The 20,144-nt window shown below is 40.3% G+C and overlaps 3 protein-coding genes across 4 annotated transcripts in view; all 3 read left to right on the forward strand.

The window, feature by feature from the left end:
* Nucleotides 1-1,649: 1,649 nt before the first annotated feature.
* On the forward strand, nt 1,650-2,702 carry LOC130906887 (odorant receptor 131-2-like). The gene has a single exon (XM_057821566.1). It carries the CDS (start codon nt 1,650-1,652, stop codon nt 2,700-2,702), a length of 1,053 nt encoding a protein of 350 aa, XP_057677549.1.
* Nucleotides 2,703-8,650: 5,948 nt separating this feature from the next.
* Nucleotides 8,651-9,613, forward strand: LOC130906888 (odorant receptor 131-2-like). The gene has a single exon (XM_057821568.1). It carries the CDS (start codon nt 8,651-8,653, stop codon nt 9,611-9,613), a length of 963 nt encoding a protein of 320 aa, XP_057677551.1.
* Nucleotides 9,614-14,526: 4,913 nt separating this feature from the next.
* The window catches only part of nup98 (nucleoporin 98 and 96 precursor), a 28,610-nt gene continuing 22,992 nt past the window's right edge, over nt 14,527-20,144 (forward strand). The window contains exons 1-8 of one of the 2 annotated variants that reach the window (XM_057821640.1): nt 14,527-14,703; nt 15,864-15,973; nt 16,211-16,306; nt 16,383-16,574; nt 16,719-16,858; nt 18,080-18,187; nt 18,335-18,515; nt 19,356-19,522. In XM_057821640.1, coding sequence (XP_057677623.1) covers nt 15,895-15,973; nt 16,211-16,306; nt 16,383-16,574; nt 16,719-16,858; nt 18,080-18,187; nt 18,335-18,515; nt 19,356-19,522 — 963 coding nt within the window. In that variant the 5' untranslated portion in view covers nt 14,527-14,703; nt 15,864-15,894. The remainder of the gene's footprint in view (nt 14,704-15,863; nt 15,974-16,210; nt 16,307-16,382; nt 16,575-16,718; nt 16,859-18,079; nt 18,188-18,334; nt 18,516-19,355; nt 19,523-20,144) is intronic. The other variant, XM_057821641.1, reaches the window with a different exon arrangement.

Below are 20,144 nucleotides of genomic sequence, written 5' to 3' on the forward strand. Positions count from 1 at the left end.
GAAGAACTACGACAGACTGCGAATAACTCAAGCGGAGTGTGGGACGGCCCCCCATGAAAAGGCATGCCGCAGTGTCTGGGGAATATGTCCCGTCAATATAATTATGAAGTTTATGAATCAAACTAAGAAATAGATCAAGAACTGTCCATCTGTTGGAACTGAAGTGAGAACTGTTTTTTTGTTGTTGTCGGTTCTGGCCAGTCATAAGTACCGTAATTTTCGGACTATAAGGCGCATCTGACTATTGTTGAAATTCGCCTCCCCAGACAAGCCGCACAGAAACAGCGACAGCTGAACAAAGTGCTACTCTGCCGATGCTGCCTCCGCGCGCGCCAACCGGAAAGGCGGAACTTTGCGCGTTCATCTCTGATATTAACCCTCTGTACTGACTCCATGTTCCAAAAGTTTGAAAAAGACTCGCCGAAAGCAGGTTGACAATTTATTCGTCGACAATGGTCAAAAACAAGGCAAAAACAGACGACGGAGGGACAATTCTGGATCCAAAACAAGGCTACATGTTTCCGAGCAGCAAAAATCTGTCTTATCTCAGTGTCCAGTGTTTTTTAAGTCCGTGGGCCGCCCGAAGGTGTGTCCAGGCGTTGCTTTGGGATCATCCCTCTCTGGCCACTTTCGGGCTGTTTAGGTTCGCGCGCGATGGGATGTGGTTGCCACAGCGACCGACGCTGGTCTTGATGTCACAAGCGCCTGCTATCAACTTTGTTATCCGGGCTGGAACTACTTGTTTTAGGACAAAGCACGCTGGTCTTTGTCCTTGTTCGTTTGTCGGGAGGACTGATTGCCAGAGTTGGTGCGTCAATCTTGCTCGTGGCGCACACGTTTTGGGCTTCTGTGATAAGATGGTGTTGTGTATCTATTCTGTTTCTTTAAACTATGGGTTGCTATTTATTTTACATTAGGTGTGTCAGAGTAGTGCAGTACTACAGTGAATATGAGAAATGACACTATTCCCTGATTGATTATATTACGTGTGTTCGAGTAATGCAAACAGTTAGACGGTGCCCACGAGAAACGGTACCATATTTCCTTTTCCCCCTCATGAGCGCATATAAGGTGATTCACTTTATTGTGTTCAAGGCCACTGAGTGGAGTCTGCCTAAACTATAATTAAATGAATGTGTTATACTAATGCAAACAATTATATGGTGTGTGCGAGAACGGTACCTTTTCCCTTCACTATAAGCCACCACACACCAAATTTGTCACGAAAACGGCATTTGTCGATAGATAAGCCGCACCGGACTATTAGCCGCAGCGTTGATTCCATGGACGAAAATAGACAAACCTGGTCAGCTGCTTTTGTTTTTACATCGGCTACAATGTAAGTTTGGTATAAAACAAACTAAAAAATAGATCAAGAACTGTCCGACTGTTGGAACTGTTTAAAGTGATGTCATCAATTAACTCATTGGCTGCAATTGATGCTGATTGACATTCAATCCATTCCAGTGTGAGGCTAAAAAGGGGTGGGGGCACTATGGTGTTGCATGGTGACCTGATATGTCAACACGGAGCAAGCAAACATATAAAGCAGTCGAGCTGGCCGTCTGCTGTGATGTGACTCAAGAGGCTGGAGAACATTTGGTCTTTCACTTTATTTATTTATTTATTTTGCTGCATCTTCCACACTCATGCAGCATTTGTTGGTGGCAAACATGACTGTCGGGTTCAGCCTCACGGAGCATTTGGTGACCGCCAGCATGACCATCTCCTCCTGCTTGATGTTCCTCTTTGTCAACGGAGTTATGTTGTTCACCTTGAGGAGTAAACGTGTGTTCCGGGAGACGTCGCGCTACATCCTGCTGTTTCACCTGCTGCTTGGAGACACGCTCCAGCTGGCCTTCAGCTTGCTGTTGTACTTGCTGAGTGCCTCGCTCATCACTCTCACGTATCCAATGTGCGGCGTGCTCGTCATGTTTGCCAATCTTGTTAGTAGGGTATCTGCTTTGGTGCTAGTGGTAATGTCACTGGAGAGATATGTCGCTGTGTGCCACCCTCTTCGACACTCCTCCATCACTACCGTCAGGAACACGATGGTTGCAGTGCTCGCTGTGTGGCTTTTTTGTTTTGTGAATGTTCTCATTCAGGGACTTTTATTGATCAAGTTTCCTTTTGACCAGCTGGAGAGTCTGGAAATGACACAGATGTGCACCTTCCATGCCATTTTACTTGTTCCTGTTTTAGAACGTTACTATGATGTTTATACTTATTTTGTGTTCATCTTGGCAGGCCTGAGCATCATTTTCAGCTACCTCGGGGTAATCATAGTGGCCAGATCGGCGGCCACGGACAAAGACTCCACCCGTAAAGCTCGGAACACGCTGCTACTGCACCTGGTGCAGTTGGGCCTCAGCCTATTGTCAGTGCCATTCGCTATTATCTTGACAAAATTCTCAACATTGTTAAACCGGTTGGTATTCTCACGAGTCCGATCGAGCCTATTTGTGTGCTTTTACCTCCTTCCCAGAAGTCTGAGCGGGCTGGTGTACGGGTTGAGAGATCAGAATCTCAGAGTCGTGTTTGTGTACCATTTCTGCTGTCACCTCAAAGTGTTAGCCATTCCTGTTAATATTGTGATTGAGCCACAAGAGCCTCTTTCTGTCGTCCTGCCTACACGTGGGAAACATTCAAATTCGATACGGTGTCATGCCCTCAATACAAAGAAACACTCATGTGCACAATGACATTCTTAATGCCACAATTATTTGTCAGTTTTGTCAATAATGTATAAACAGAATATGTGTGTACTATAACTGTACCTGTAACTGTTGTTATATGCATGCTACAAAAACTATAAAGAGTGGGGGTAAAGTCTTGACCTGGTGGATGGTGGGAGAAGGATCAAGGATGCCCCACATAATGTAAACTGTGTGAACTGACTTGACTGCATAATAAAATGTCATGGTGTCTGAAATCTTTGGCGTCATATTCTTATATTCACAAATGTATTTGACAATTTAGCTCTTATGAAGGAAATGTCTCATAAACAAGAAAATACCAGAGGAATTTCCATCCTGGTGAAGAGGTGAACTAAGCCCTCACGTTGGCAGCTTAAGATACAACAGATGCAGTTTCATACATAAACACAAAACAGATTACAGGTACTTTGTGCTGCTACTCTCTCATGAACAGAATATCTGCCATTAGACAACAGACGTCCAATCCGTTTGAAGTGGGAGGCTGAAAGCGAATGAACTTTGCTGCCAACCTCCTAGTTCAAATGGATTAGATGTTCAGTAGTGATACATTAATTTCAATTCATAGCAGAAGGATGAATATATTGTGACATCATGCGGGGGCAAGTAGTTGAGGGCTGTTACATTCTTCAGCCAGAGATGAAGAATTCAGTCAAAATGGCTGCCAGCCGAAAGACTACGCCCCCCAGCATGCCGCACAACACCTCCAGGTGTGGCTGCTTAAGCCACTTAATCGCAGCTGGCCTGGGGCACTATATAAGAGACAACCAAATGAAGCGAAGGGAGAGGCGGAAGGAGATTGACAGAAAGAAATGGCAGAAAATATTTTGATGAGAACAGACCTAAGTTGCCATTTTTGAGACATTTAGTTTGTTTGTTTGTTTGTTTAGTGACTTCTTGTGCTGCATTTTGGCCTTTTGATTTTGGGGAAACCCGCTGTTTTTTCTGAATAGAGAAGCTGTTTGGTTGGAAACCTTGGCGTCTCGAGCTCCTTCCTGGCAAGGCCTACCTCGTGTTCGGTCACAATAGACAGATATACCGTACAGTGGGGAGAACAAGTATTTGATACAGTGCCAGTGGGTTTTCCCATTGTCAGTGTATCAAATACTTGTTCTCCCCACTGTATACATATATATATATATATAGATATATTGGGCCTTCTCAAAAAATTATATTGTGGTAAAGGTAATTATTTTCCGTAATTTACTGATAAACTTTCATATATTTTAGATTCATTACACACAACTGAATATTGATGCTTTGAGCGAAAAAGGTCAAGAAAAAACAAAAATCCTTATCTCAGAAAATTAGCATATCATTTCGTCATCATTTGTTTTGCAAAGGTTTGATAATAAAAGACACCAAATCATCAGTCAAGTCTCACCCTTTTTCTAGGGTGACCATATTTACTCATACCCATACTCGAACTTCACTCAAAGATGCCTATATCACTTTAATATATTTAAAGTGTGTCTCCTCCGCCTGGATAGAAAAATTCAGTTTTATTAAAAAAAAAAAAATATATATATATATATATATATATATATATATATATATACAGTATATAAATCAATTTTTTACTTGACAGGTTTTTCTTCCAAAAAAATAATCAAACAATAAAAACGCAAAAAAAAAAAAAAGAACAAAAAACGAATTAAATGATTAAAAAAAATAATATAATGAAGACCAATGGAAATGTAATCCAGTCAATACACACACACAGTATGCTATATGCCAACTAAACATTCATTCATTTTCCATGCCGCTTTTCCTGACTACGAGCATTTTTATAAATTACTATTACGACAATTGTCGTTGAAAAATTGTAATTCCCACTCAATTTTTATTCTCATTCGATGTTCTGGATTGCACTCAAACAATAACCAAGGTAAACTGAAACTATTCAACCAGCATGTTTCCAAACGCAGCAGTTCAAAAATACATTTCCCATGATGCCTAACGGAGCTTAGCTCACTGATAGGCAAAATCACATTGCATGATTTATAAATAATTTTTTTGCAAATCATGGTGGAAAATAAGTATTTGGTCAATACCAAAAGTTCATCTCATACTTTGTTATGTACGCTTTGTTGGGAATAACGGAGGCCAAACGTTTTCTGTATGTCTTCACAAGCTTTTCACACACTGTTGCTGGTATTTTGACCCATTCTTCCATGCAGATCTTCTCTAAAGCAGTGATGTTTTGGGGCTGTTGTTGGGCAACACGGACTTTCAACTCCCTCCACATATTTTCTATGGGGTTGAGATCTGGAGACTGGCTAGGCCACTCCAGGACCTTGAAATGCTTCTTACGAAGCCACTCCTTTGTTGCCCTGGCTGTGTGTTTGGGATCATTGTCATGCTGAAAGACCTAGCCACGTCTCATCTTCAATGCCCTTGCTGATGGAAGGAGATTTTCACTCAAAATCTCTCGATACATGGCCCCATTCATTCTTTCCTTTGCACAGATCAGTCGTCCTGGTCCCTTTGAAGAAAAACAGCCCCAAAGCTTGATGTTTCCACCCCCATGCTTCACAGTGGGTATGGTGCAATTCAGTATTCTTTTTCTTCCAAACAAGAGAACCTGTCTTTCTACCAAAAAGTTATATTTTAGTTTCATCTGACCATAAAACATTCTCCCAGTCCTCTTCTGGATCATCCAAATGCTCTCTAGCGAACTGCAGACTGGCATGGACGTGTACTTTCTTCAGCAGGGGGACACGTCTGGCAGTGCAGGATTTGAGTCCCTGGCGGCGCATTGTGTTACTGATAGTAGCCTTTGTTACTGTGGTCCCAGCTCTCTGTAGGTCATTCACTAGGTCCCCCCGTGTGGTTGTGGGATTTTTGCTCCCCGTTCTTGTTATCATTTTGACGCCATGGGGTGAGGAGGGAGTTGAAAGTCCGTGTTGCCCAATGACAGCCCCAAAACATCACTGCTCTAGAGGAGATCTGCATGGAGGAATGGGCCAAAATACCAGCAACAGTGTGTGAAAAGCTTGTGAAGAGTTACAGAAAACGTTTGGCCCCCGTTATTGCCAACAAAGGGTACATAACAAAGTATTGAGATGAACTTTTGGTATAGACCAAATACTTATTTTCGAACATGATTTGCAAATAAATTCTTTAAAAATCAAACAATGTTATTTTCTGGGGTTTTTTTTTTTTCCACATTCTGTCTCTCATGGTTGACGTTTAACCATGTTGACAATTACAGGCCTCTCTAATATTTTCAAGTGTGAGAACTTGCACAATTAGTGGTTGACTAAAACGCTATGTAAAAAAAAAAAATTTTTTTTTTTAAATGCTAAGCTGCCATACATGCATTAAATCTCCAACAAGAAAAGCTTGTTTTCTGGAACAGCAAAAAAAAAAAAAAAAAATTGTTGAATTGATGCGACAAAAAAAGGGCAATGCAATAGAAAATGGATCAAATCTTTAAGAGCAAGGAAAGAGTTGAGGAGGCTTATTAATCATATTTAGTTTTATTTGCTCTGATGGGGAGGTTCAGACCATCTTAGCTGTCAATGTGCACTTTGGACTTATATTTGTTCATTTATGTTAGGCTACTTATTCATTTACTTATGATTTAAAAAGTCAATGTTTGCGCGATCTTCAAAATATATTCCATTTCACTCTGCATATTATAAGTCTTGTACTTATTTTCAGTGTTGTCAGCAACGCGTTAGTTACTGTAATCTGATTACTTTTTTCAGTAACGAGTAATCTGACGCGTTCATTTTTCTACACCAGTAATCTGATTAAAGTTAGTTTCCTTAGTGTCTCTGCGTTACTATTTTTTCATAGCCTCATAACGTATGTAGAATGAAGAATAGTTATGTACGAAGAGCATTTTGAATAGAAAATGCTAAAATAAAAGGTTCCCGGTACGTGTTTCCATGACAACCTCTTAGCTATTTCCTGTTTTGGTCTCGCGTCACGTGTTGTGGGACTGAGGCGGGTGGACATTCGCGCCGAGTGTTGAGACGTTGCGAGGGAATGTTGATCTGTGGATATCCATGAATGAAGGTGAGTATTTTTCCTTCATTCTGGAGGGTATCAGCAAAAGGTTGGACCCCCTACATGCGCGGCCGTTTCGTAGCTTTGCCGTAGCAAGGACGGGCAGTCATCGCTCCAAGTTGGCAAGCTTTGTTTACATCATATGCGTGTTGCACATTTATGCCGTGAGATGATGTGTTCGTTTAGCATCTGTGGGATGTGTTGTAAGTCCAATTGAGCGTAAAGTGCTTAGTTGCCGCCACGTTTTGTGGCCAACTGCGTGTGTGTTGAGAGGAGTACTTCCGGGTTGTTAATGTGCACGGCTGCACGCACATCCGCGCCCGCCACCACCTTTGTGTTTATTGCACTGTACAATCCACTTGTGTGTTGTTGATTATTGTGCCGTCAGTTTGCACTGTTTTACATTGGCACTGATATGCTGTTAACCATAACCCGAAATTCAGAAGTTTTGACATTAGGCCTAATCTTAGAGTTAGCAGGATTTAATTGGTCGGTGGAGTTGATTTCAACAAATTCTAAGCAGTTTGTCAGATATTTGTTAGTTTCAGGGCTCCGGAGTGGCTAAACTAGCGCGAAATTCTGATATTCCCCTTTAAATTCAATCATCGGAAAGTCAATTACATGTGATGACATTTTTCTGTTATCATTCTTATGTTGAGGCGGCAAAGGGAGAAAAATGGGTAAAAAGTAAATGATAGATTACTTTTAAAGTAACTTAGTTACTTTGATAATGAAGTAATCAGTAAAGTAACTAGATTACTTTTTTGAGGCGTAATCAATAATCAGTAATTAAATTACTTTTTCAAGTAATCTGTGACAACACCGCTTATTTTTCTATATGTATGTTACTTATATCTTTTTTTTTTTTTTTTTTTTTTAAGAAAGCAAAAGTAAAGTTATACATTTTTATTTTTAATATACATCCTATGTTCTTAAGTTCTTAAAATTGAGATTTGGCATTTAGTGCAGTATGTGAGGAAATGAGGGAAAATAAAAAATAGGAGATGGAGGTTAAGGTTATTGCTAATACAATTTTGAATGAAAAACAGTGCCAAAACTGTTTTCTTTGCATTTCAGTAGTTTTAGATTTTACCCCTACCCCAAAAAAAGGAAAAATAAATAAATAAACACAATTTCTGGCTCCGTGGCAATCTTCACATCGGGGAGTTCCGGCAAGAAATTCTAGCCACTTTCACCCCTGGTACAAATACTTATGAAACTCAGTAAATTACAAATAAACTATTGAAAAATCATACAAAATGAGTTCCGGATTTTTTTTTCTAGATTATGTCACTATAAGTGGAAATGCATCTATGACTGAAATTTCAGACCTCTACCTATTTTCTAAGTGGGTGAACTTGCAAAATCACAAGGGGTGCAAATACTTCTGCTGTAAATGTACTGTAACTGCACTGTAAATGTATTAGAAGTGCTGGTCTTGACAGAAAACCCCAAGTTCACCAATTACTGAAACTCTTGTTTGGCCTCTTTGTGACTGCACAAAAATAGCGTTTATCCTAAACCTGACAGAAACTTTGTGGAAAATCAATTGAATAATTAGGTGACCAATTTTAGGCCATGCCACACCTGGGTATGGAGTGAACTTCATACTCACGCTGAGGAATGCTTTACTCATCAAAAAATTAAATGTTATTCATTTTTTATTCAAGAGTTTCTCATCAATTTGAATACATTAGCTCTGTGACTCATTTTTCTTATCCTTACATTTGTTTTAATTATGTTTGTCTGTTGACTTGTGTGATCCAGGGTGATCTTCACAACGGGTGGGGGCTTGGCTGAGGTGGCGTTGCATGGTGACCTGCTGTGTCAACACGCAACATTCAAAACATATAAAGCGTGCTGCTGTCCAACTCACTGCTTGATTTTTTGTTGTTGTTGTTGCCGCATGTCTCACATCCATGTTGCAAGCCAATGTGACCTCAAGTGAAAGAGACAAGGTGAGTCTCATGGAGCGAGTTGCGGCCGGAACTTTTATCGCCTCCTTCTGCTTGGTCTTCCTAATTGTGAACGGGGTCATGTTGTTCACCTTAAGGAGCAAATGTGTATTTCGGGAGACGTCGCGCTACATCCTGCTGTTTCACCTGCTGCTCGGAGACACGCTGCAGATGGTCGTCAGCCAGCTGATTTACTTTCTGAGCACACTTCGCGTCACTCTCACGTATCCTGTGTGCGGCGTGCTCATCATGCTCAACTATCTCTTCAGTAGGATTTCTCCTTTGGTGCTGGTGGCAATGTCACTGGAGAGATATGTGGCTGTGTGTCACCCTCTCCGACACGCCTCCATCACCACCGCCAGGAACACTGTGGCTGCTGCGCTCGCCTTGTGGAGCTTTTGTTTTTTGAATATTCTCATCCAGGGGTTTTTGTTGATGATGTTTCCTTTTCACCAACTGGAGAGTCTGCAAATGTCACAGCTTTGCAATTTCATTAGTTTGGCCATTGAGCCAGTTTCTCTATTTTATAACAAATTTTATATGTATTTCATGTTCGCCTCAGCAAGCCTGTGCGTCCTTTTCAGCTACGTTGGTGTAGTTGTGTCGGCCAGATCGGCAAACACAGGAAAACACTTGGCCCGGAAAGCTCAGAACACGCTGCTGCTGCACCTTGTGCAGCTGGGCCTAACCCTAATATCATTGCTCTACGCCACTATCATGACAAATATCGCAGTCTGGTTCACCTCATGGTTGGCCTTCGTACGGTTCCACACTTTTATATTTGTATTATTTTTCCAACTCCCCAGATGTCTGAGTTCTCTCGTTTATGGGTTGAAAGATCGGGATATCAGAGTTGTGCTTGTGTACAATCTGTGCTGTCACTTACATTTGCCAGTTGCTCCTGCTAAAGCTGCCAATGTATTCTGAGAGCTATATTTTTTTCCTGCATACACCTGAAACATGTTAAGCCTCTGAACTTAAACATAAACCTTTCATGTACATGCTGTCACTTTAAACTCATCATTTATTTGTATCGAAACTATGAAATTCTGTCAGTATGTGAAACCTGGAAGGGGTCTTCAGCTGCTTGATGACGGAAATGTTTCATGCTGTCTAATCTATGATGTCTTTACATGATAAATTGTTCCCAAACTGTTTTGCTCACTGCTTTTTAAACTTGCTGATGAATATGTGTCAAGGAAAAACCAATAAACTTGAGAAAATTGTTTCACTCGTGACTGTGAATTAGTTAACTATACACTCACTGGCCCATTTAGAACCCATGTTGCAATTTTAAAACAAATTCAAAACAGATAACAGGCACGTCAAGTCAGAGATGAGGCAAGTTGGCTGTGCAGCCTCACTCACACCCACAGAGTGAATTGATCATTTTTTAGGAAGAAACATGAAGAACAAGAAAGCATAATGACAACATACTGAAGTCTTACCCCCCAAAAAATCAAAATGTAAAACAATAACATAAATACAAAAACATACATTTATACTATTCTTCAAAAAAGAGCAATACGTGTTATTCATAAGAAAGGATATGTGGACCATACTCATTCACTTTTTTTTTTATTCAAAGATTTTAAAATTCGCTGATTTGGTTGATTACCGAACAGTACAAATTATGTTCAAGGCAAAAAATAATAAATTGTCTGGTAATATTCAACAGTTGTTTAATTTAGAAGACGCGCATTATAATCTAAGAAGGACATTTAATTTTAAAAAGATTAAGAACAGAACAACAATGAGAGGTTTCAACATATCAGTTTGTGGAGTAAGGCTATCGAATGCTCTGAATGTAGAGTTAATAGAATGTCAAAATATTTATCAATTCAAGAGAATGTTTAAACAGTCAATATTTCAGTGTTACATGTGTGAACCTGTGCAATGATGGTTTTGAAGTTTGTATTTATCGTTTTGTGTTTATTTACTTATTGATTATTTTGTTATATTGATATGCATGTACAGTTTTGAATTATATGGAGGTACGTCTTATGCATAAAATTCATTGTATTTTGAATGTGTAGGGGTGGGGACCTTATAAGCTTTGCTTCTTCTCACTCCTTTTCAGATGTTTTTGTTATTTCAAATAATAATTTTTGTGTGGATTATTTTGTTTTAACACCTGAAATCAGTCTATCAATACAAAAAAAATATATTCTAACAAGATCAAATAAATTACAAGGGGCTAATTTATTTTCCCCCCTCGAACCCACTGCCCAGTCAAAATGAACGTTTGTTTATTTGCCGTCCCAGTCAAAATGGATTGGACGTCTTGCCCTGTCAATTGCAGCCAATGACTTAACAAGGAAGTGACCTGAAAAGGCCACAAAATTGACAGAAACTGACTGAAATTCTAGTGGAAAGTGACTCATTGGTACAAGAGCGTAGGTTTGGTCTCAACATTGGTAGGGACGCTATAACAGCATAACCTGCATGTACACTTTTTGAAGGGGATGAGACATTAAGACCAAACAGATAGGACGAACAGGGGTCAGGGCTACATTTCTCATGAATCTGCTGTTGTGTTTCAAACCTAAAAATGAAAAAGTTATTTTCATGGAGAAAGTCATTTTTCAAAATTGTTTCATATAAAGGAAATCGTGGTTGTTTTTTTTTTTTTTTTTTTTTTTTTATTCTCCTTAAGCTATTAACCTATACATTGAACCAGGGGCGGACTGGTAGCTGTAGCTTCTGGAGGATCACAGAACGGCCGCCGGTCGTCTAGAGGGCCGGCTGCCGCCTGGGGCATATAAGTATTTAGTCAACCACTAATTGTGCAAGTTCTCCCACTTGAAAATATTAGAGGCCTGTAATTGTCAACATGGGTAAACCTCAACCATGAAAGACAGAATGTGGAAAAAAAACAAAAAAACAGAAAATCACATTGTTTGATTTTAAAGAATTTATTTGCAAATCATGGTGGAAAATAAGTATTTGGTCAATACCAAAAGTTCATCTCAATACTTTGTTATGTACCCTTTGTTGGCAAAAACGGAGGCCAAACATTTTCTGTAACTCTTCACAAGCTTTTCACACACTGTTGCTGGTATTTTGGCCCATTGCTCCATGCAGATCTCCTCTATAGCAATGATGTTTTGAGGCTGTCATTGGGCAACACGGACTTTCAACTCCCTCCACAGATTTTCTATGGGGTTAAGATCTGGACACTGGCTAGGCCACTCCAGGACCTTGAAATGGTTCTTACGAAGCCACACCTTTGTTGCCCTGGCTGTGTGTTTGGGATCATTGTCATGCTGAAAGACCCAGTCACGTCTCATCTTCAATGCCCTTGCTAATGGAAGGAGATTTTCACTCAAAATCTCTCGATACATACATACATTGTCACCATTTCGGCAATGAGACAATGTGCGTTACTATGCGTTACTACGTTGGTTGAATGACGCGAGAAAAGTCAGAGACACGGAGAGGGAAGAGTGTTTGTTGTGATGCTGTAGCAAACGCGATGCTAGGCTAGGTGGCTCCAATATTTCCTGACTGTAGCCGACAGCCTACAATCTACGTAGATATCACATGCATATAGAACTACATGCGAAATGACATACTCTGCGGCGTTAGTAAACAGTCGCCATTTTAAAGCAGTAGACTTCTCAGAAAGGCTCTGTTGTAGGGAATCTTCCTAGCGAACCTAAGTAACTTTTTATCTAAAATACTCCTAAATCGGCAAAATCTTGACTTGAATCTATCTTTCAATGATGAAACAGTTTTAAAACTTTCATATGTCGAAAGTAGACAGAAGGGAACTAATGCAAAAACGGGAGCAATTTTAACAACTTTAACGGTTGATTCACAACATTAAATGACTTACAAACATAGCAAAGGTTACTGTGTTTTTTGTTTGTTTTTTTTAAAAATGAAAAAACAAAAACCATGAAAGTTAACACCAGTTACTTTGCCAAGTAACTAATTACTCTTACATTAAGGTAACCGAGTTACTAATTCAATTACTTTTTGGGAGAAGTAATTTGTAACTAATTACTTTTTAAAAGTAAGATTAACAACACTGGTCATAAAGATGCAGTCTGCAGAATGAAAAGCTATGCTGTGACGAAAGCGGAGATTTTATTCTGCCAATTTGTTGGCGAACACAATTTGCCTGCAACTATTGCTGATCACTTCTCATCAGTGTTGTTTTCGTCAACGATGACTATCATGAACATATTTTGTCGACGAACAACTTTTTCATGACGATGACTAGACGATAACGAGCTAAAAACGTATGTTGGGAGACTAAAACTTAAACAATATTACCAATAAATTAATATAATTTTAAAAAGTTTTATTTTTGTTTCATATTGCACGCTGTATACAACGTTGTAAGATTAGTCACCAATTTGTAAGGGCATACGTCACTATTTGTAAGATTGCCACGGCCTTGGGGTTGACAGGTATGCATTCAGCAAGTGAAAAGGGGCAAATATAAGTCTGCACATAATGAAAATAATTCACTTAATAATGGTAGGGTCAGTTCTATCCTTACAGCATATGGGAAGATAATCTAAATTACCTATATAATTGAACTCATTATATAATGCAAATAAGGTTGCTTCAAACTTGTTGGGGACAATTTAAGCATCCTGAAAAGTTGCTAGTGTTATGTCCCTTCCTTCCCTATGCAAGCCTACGCTCTTTGAGAACAAAACATTTTCTGTTTATCATTATTAATCTATTACTAGAAACTGCAAATTCTGGAGAATTTACTCTGGATCTTTGCTCTGTGGTGATACAGATCTTAACCCCGCCCAGGTTGGCTTGGGGACATTTTGGGGACAATATCAGGACACTTCCTGTTGATTTGGGGACATTTTTTTTTTTGCCATTGAAAATGAATGGGAAATAATTTGGACTTCCATGGACGTCAATGGCAGCACCCTCCATAAGCATCAATGGAATTGGGGACATTTGTGGGACACGTAGTATTGATATTTGGTCATTTCCTGTCGATCTGGGGAAATTGTTTTTTTTTCACCTTTGAAAATGAGTGGGAACATTTTTGGACGTCCATGGACGTCAATGGTATCAACTTACATAGGTGTCAATGGAATCCAAGTACATTAGCATCAATAGAATGAAAAAAAACATGATTAAATGCCATTGGAAATGAATGGGAAGTTTGGACGTCCATGGACGTCAATGGCAGCACCCTCCATAAGTGTCAATGGATTCTGGGACATTTGGGGGACACGTCGTATTGATATCTGGTCATTTCCTTTTGATCTGGGGAAATTGTTTTTTTTTTGCCTTTGAAAATGAATGGGAAAAATTTTGGACGTCCATAGACGTCAAGGGAATCGACTTACATAGGCGTCAATGGAATCCAAGTACATTAGCATCAATAGAATGAAAAACATGATTAAATGCCATTGGAAATGAATGGGAAGTTTGGACGTCCACGGACGTCAATGGCAGCACCCTCCATAAGTGTCAATGGATTCGCGGACATTTGGGGGAAACGTCCTATTGATAGTTGATCATTTCCTGTTGATTTGGAGACATTTTTTTTAATCCATTGAAAATGAATGACAACAAATTTGGACGTCCATGGACGTCAATGGCAGCACCCTCCATAAGCCTCAATGGATTCGGGAACAATTGGGGGACACATCCTATTAATATCTGGTAATTCATTTCTCTTGAATTGGGGACATTTTTTTACACATTGAAAATGAATGAGAAACAATTTGGTTATTAATCTATTATTACGATCGCTACTAGTACAGTAATGTATTTCAGAGTGGGTTGTGGTTTTATAAAGATCTACCCTCCACCCCAGCGGTGGCGCTAATGCATCAATAAACTGTTTGCCAACTACCAATGAAATATCTCCAAGAACCAAGGAATTACGTCATGACGACTATTTCCCCCCGCGCTGATAAAGCTAGCGTCATGTTAAGCTAGCGAAACATTTCTTACCCACACTTTATCGTAATTCTCAAGTTTTTACCAAGAAGGGGTTAGTGGAGAAAGTGAGAAACTCGTCGGCGAAGGTAAATAGCGGCTCAAGAAGGCATGCGGTTAGCTTTTTGTTGTTTAGCGAAACGAGCCAGAATTAGCCGTGCACGGCTAATGCTACTACATTGAACGCTCGGAACTTTTGACAAGTTCTTCCCGCATCTCAGCGTTGTGACCTGGGCGCAGTCAATCCGAAAACGACGTCGTTCGACCCCTACGTAAGACGAAAGCCACTTTGTTGACATGGGCGCGATGAGTTCGGCAAGCTAACGTGCTAGCGGGAAGTGTGCTACGCATGCACTGACCACTGGCTGTGACGTCGACCGTGTTTTATCAGCTTTATTACATCCGACCAGACTCGCCGACTTGTATAATGTGTTGTTTGCTTCAGCAACTTAAAATAGCGCAGAACGAAATGAAATGGAATGGGAAAATGTGGACGGTACAACAGCTTGTATCATGCTGATCGTGAGCCCTTCGCCTTCACCAAGTTTTTTGTAAGTGTTCATGTTGAACATTGCTAAAAAAAAATTCTGAAATGAGTTGAATTGCGAGGGGTTAGCATTATCACACTGATTAAATTATTATTCAACGTCTCGTATATGTAATTCGATACAAACTGCATTTCAGGCACGTCGTCCACTTTCATTTAAATAAAACAAAACAACAAAATACCTTAACCAGCTGAATTTGAAATTCAACTTTGTAAGTGACATAATGATTCAATTTTCAGACTCAATCCAAAGAATAATCTACTCACATTTGTGAGGTGAGAAACTATCAATAGCGGTACTTCATACCCCGATAGGTAATCGATATGCTCCTGCTATTATTCGATATATCAGGAACTGAAATGTTACAAAAATTTTCCACAATTGTCCATGTTAACGCATTGGCTGTCATTGACGGCGATGGACGTCTACTTGTGATAAACCAGTGCGAAACTCATTTGAATTTACAGCAGCCGGATCAAAATAGCTTGTTTTTTTCTGTTTATCAATAGATTTATTTCTTGGTCCATGTTTTGATAATTGTTGTATCGCCATATCGTGAGATAAATGTCAATTTCAAAAAAAAAATTTGAGTGATTCACTCTCTCGGCCCTTTCAATACATCCAAAACAAAACTGACGAATAACCTCTTTTACAGCATAAACATGTGACATGATGTTGATTGACTTTTTGCTTGTATGCAGGGAACCCGTGCTGGCCTGCTAGCGGGGCAAGATGTTCAACAAGTCGTTTGGCACACCCTTCGGCGGAGGCTCGGGGGGGTTTGGTACCTCGTCCACCTTCGGGCAGCAAAGTAAGTCCATCAACTTTTTACCAAGTCAAAAGACTGGCGCGTTCAGACTTTTGGACCAGCGAGCTCGCTGTGAGGAAAGTCACAACAAAACACCTCAGACGAAATGGGAAGGCACCGGAGGGGGATGGCACCGGGGAGGATGTGGGGGGGCGACACCCGTTGGGACCGGCGACCGCGATTCGTTTTTTTTGGTGGTGGGTATGTTGGGCGACATCCGAGTGTGCTTTATTTGTGCAGACACGGGCTTTGGGACCACGGGGGGGTTTGGTACGTCTGCGTTCGGGGCGACCACCAACACCGGAGGGCTCTTTGGCACCACACAGAATAAACCCGGTTGGTGAACTCTACTGTGTCACCGTGTTGACGCTCGCGCACAAAGCAGGACGCCTCATCCCTTTCCCTCATCCAGGCGGCCTGTTTGGATCAAGCACCTTCAGCCAGACGCCGACATCTTCCACCAGCACCAGTTTCGGCTTTGCCGCCCCCAGCGCCACATCCACCAGCCTGTTTGGCAACACAGCGGCAGGGAACACGGCCGCCGGCGGGCTCTTCTCCCAACAGAACAATGCTTTTAGCGCCAACAAACCCACAACCTTCGGGAGTGAGTCACTTTCACCGAATACACCTTTGTGATTTTAAAGGGGTCACAGCATGTACACCCGCGGTCAATGGTTTTCAGACTTTCAGTTCAGTTCAATGACAGAATTTGAAAACTTATGACCAAGGATGTATGTCTGAAACGCAGGCTTTGGGACGAGCACCAGCACAGGCGGGCTCTTCGGCTCTACCAACACCACCGCCAACCCGTTTGGAGGGGGCACCTCCTTGTTTGGAGGGTCGGGCTTCTCAGCCACACAGCAGCCTGGAACAACGATCAAATTTATTGTGAGTAGATGAGATTTAAATGTGGAGTGACTGCTTTAATCGTAGCTGTCAAAATCATTTTGCTCACAGGCCACATCAAGGTTTTGCAGAAGGTTTAAGACTGGAAACCATATTCACAAACTTCACTTTTTTTGATGAATCCAACTAAAAGTCTGACTAAAAGTAATTCGGATGAGACAAAAGCGATATTTCTAAGAGGAAATGACCTATGTGCAATTAATCCATTATAGACACAAGGCGGAAAAAAACTAATAGTGTTGTTATTGTCGAATATTTTCATTAACTTTATCCTATTGATGACTGGGGGGGTGAACATTTAAACAATGAAATACTCATATGGCTTTTTTTTAATTGGAGGAATTTGTTGATAGTGATTAGAATAGTTAAAACAGCTATCACTAGACACTGGTCAATATGGTATGGCCATAAACATAAATAATCTGGAGTAGAGATCGAACGATTTGGATTTTTAAGGCCCGATACCGATTGTTAGTAATTAGAGTGGCCGCTAACAGATTTTTGGAGCAGATATTCACTTGCCTTAAAATTGTGAAAAATGGCGTATAAAATTGAATAATGCAAACACTGAACTATATTGAACTGACTAAAGCATGTTTATTTAATCACACAAATATAAAATAACAGCTCCAGAAGTGCCTGAATTTCCAAGATTTAGGAAAATCTCTTATAATGTTGAATAAATTGCTCTCTGAAAATTTTCCACAGAAAATATATAACCACAAATATAAAAACGGGTCTAAACTAATGCACAACTTGTAGAAATAACAAATATATAACCCGGTTTTAAATTGAAATTTTTTTTTTTCCATATCGCTCAGTCAGGAGGAAAAAAAAAGGCCATTAGCGATATACTTCAAATTTCTAAATATCGGGGCTGATAATCTGTCGATTTCTAATTTGGAGGCAAAGCATTGATCCATCCAGCAGTGGTCCACAACTTTTTTTGCATTCTTAACTCATCTTGCATCCCGCTCTGGAGGAAAACAATCCACGAACATACAGGTAGACAATTATAGGATGTCCTACCTGAATTTTACAGGACTCATTGGGACTTATTTGAAAACCACAACATTCAGGAAAATATAAGAGTCTTAATTTTGAGATGCAAAGTGATAAATTATCAGGCACTTCCGGGTTTTGACATCTGTTGCTGAAAGTCCAAACATGACATGGTGTCAATTTACTGTGTTTTGTACTTAGGCTCCAACATCAAATGACACCATGGTGAAAGGCGGCGTGACCACAAACATCACCACCAAGCATCAGTGCATCACTGCCATGAAGGAGTACGAGAACAAATCACTGGAGGTAACTTGGTCGAGCCATCTACAATTTTGCATCAGAATGCCCTTAATTGTCATTTCACAACAAGTTTCAGAATGAAACTGAAGTTTCTCCCTATTCTGCTGGATCCCGTTTCTGACTGAATTGGGTTTTTAATTTTTTGCACTCCAGGAATTGAGGCTGGAGGACTACCAGGCAGGACGCAAGGGCGCCACCAACCAAATGCCCGCCGCGACGGGTGGCCTGTTTGGTGCTGCGGCCCCCACATCCAGCGCCCCCACTGGCCTGTTCGGCTCAGCAGCGTCCAACAACAACTTCTCTTTTGGACAGAACAAGACTACTTTTGGCCAAGGTGAGTTCTGAGGGAGGTTTGGCAATGAATTATTATTATGTTTCAGTGCCATCCTTGTTGAAATAGATTGGATGTCTATTTCAATCAATAGCAACTAATGAGTTGGCATTCAGCTTTTCAAAATCTCAAACTACACAATAATATTTCTTTAAAGATATTTTTGGGGAAAAATCAGGGCTGTCAAACGATTGCAATTTTTAATCGAGTTAATCACAGCTTAAAAATTAATCGTAATTAATCGCAATTCAAACCATCTATAAAATATGCCATATTTTTTGTAAATTATTGTTGTAATGGAAGGATAAGACACAATACAGATGTATACATTCAACATACTGTACATAAGTACTGTATTTGTTTATTATAACAATAAATCAACAAGATGGGATTAACATTAACATTGTTAAAGCAATCCATGGATAGAAAGACTTGTAGTTCTTACAAGATAAATGTTAGTACAAGTTATAGAAATTTTATATTAAAACCCCTCTTAATGTTTTCGTTTTAGTAAAATTTGTAAAGTTTTCAGTCAATATATAAACTAGTAGCTCACCATTATTGATGTCAATAATTACACAATTCTCATGGTGCATAAAATCAGTTGCACCCAAGCGCCAGCGGAGGGCGACAAAACACAAGTAACTAGTGGCCATGGCACTGTGCTGTCATTTTAATCTGTTTGAGCGGGGCATGTGCGTTAATTGCGTCAAATATTTTAACGCAATTAATTAAATTACAGCCCGTTAACGCGATAATTTTGACAGCCCTAGGAAAAATGTTTAAATTACATGTACATGTGCTAAAAGGTACATATAAGTTGTTTGTGTTCGTCCAAACCAGCCCCGACTGGGGGGTTCAGCGGCACCACAGGGGGGCTTTTCAGCCAACCCAACCAACAGCAAGCCGGCAGCCTTTTCAAGCCGTTCGGTCAGACCACCACAGCGCAAAGCAGCGGCTTTTCCTTTGGCAACACCAACACAATGGGCCAAGCAAGTACCAGCACCATGGTAAAACCTTTACTTACATATGACATTTTAAATTTTTCAATAGAAGCAGGGCTCCAGACCGCGACCAGATGGTTGCGTTTTGTGAGTGAAATTAGTCAGTGGGAGTATTTTTTCATCTGCTTGCACTTGTGCGACAAGTAACATTTTTTTGTTTTTGTCGCTGACAAACGCCTTCTCAGTTAAATCCACTTGTTGGCGGTAATATAACAAGCTGGTTTGCCAAGGGCGGATACAACAGAAGAAAAAGATGAAGGTGGACGATGTATGAAGCAGAAACTGCTCAGCCAGCGGCGGGGTCGGCCCTCCCGACTCCATGCTGAGCGAACTGGAGTTTATAAAAAAATACACAGTGGAAAATTAAACCACGAAAGGGAACCACATGGTAGTCTAAGTCACACAGTTGAGAAATCGCTTTCACTTTCGTGACTTTTTGGACTGTCAAATTGTCACCACTTCCAGGAGAGTGAGACTTGTGTCCCGCTGGTCGTCTCTGGTTGTTGGTTTTGCAGTTATTTAAAGTTATTTTCCAAGTGGTGAGTGTACAACTGCGTAACGATGTTTGACTTTCTATGTTGTTTTCTCAAGATTTATTTCAATGACAACTCGGCGACTATGTGTAAAA

The sequence above is a fragment of the Corythoichthys intestinalis genome, chromosome 18 (assembly GCF_030265065.1).
Source record: "Corythoichthys intestinalis isolate RoL2023-P3 chromosome 18, ASM3026506v1, whole genome shotgun sequence".
NCBI lineage: Eukaryota > Metazoa > Chordata > Actinopteri > Syngnathiformes > Syngnathidae > Corythoichthys > Corythoichthys intestinalis.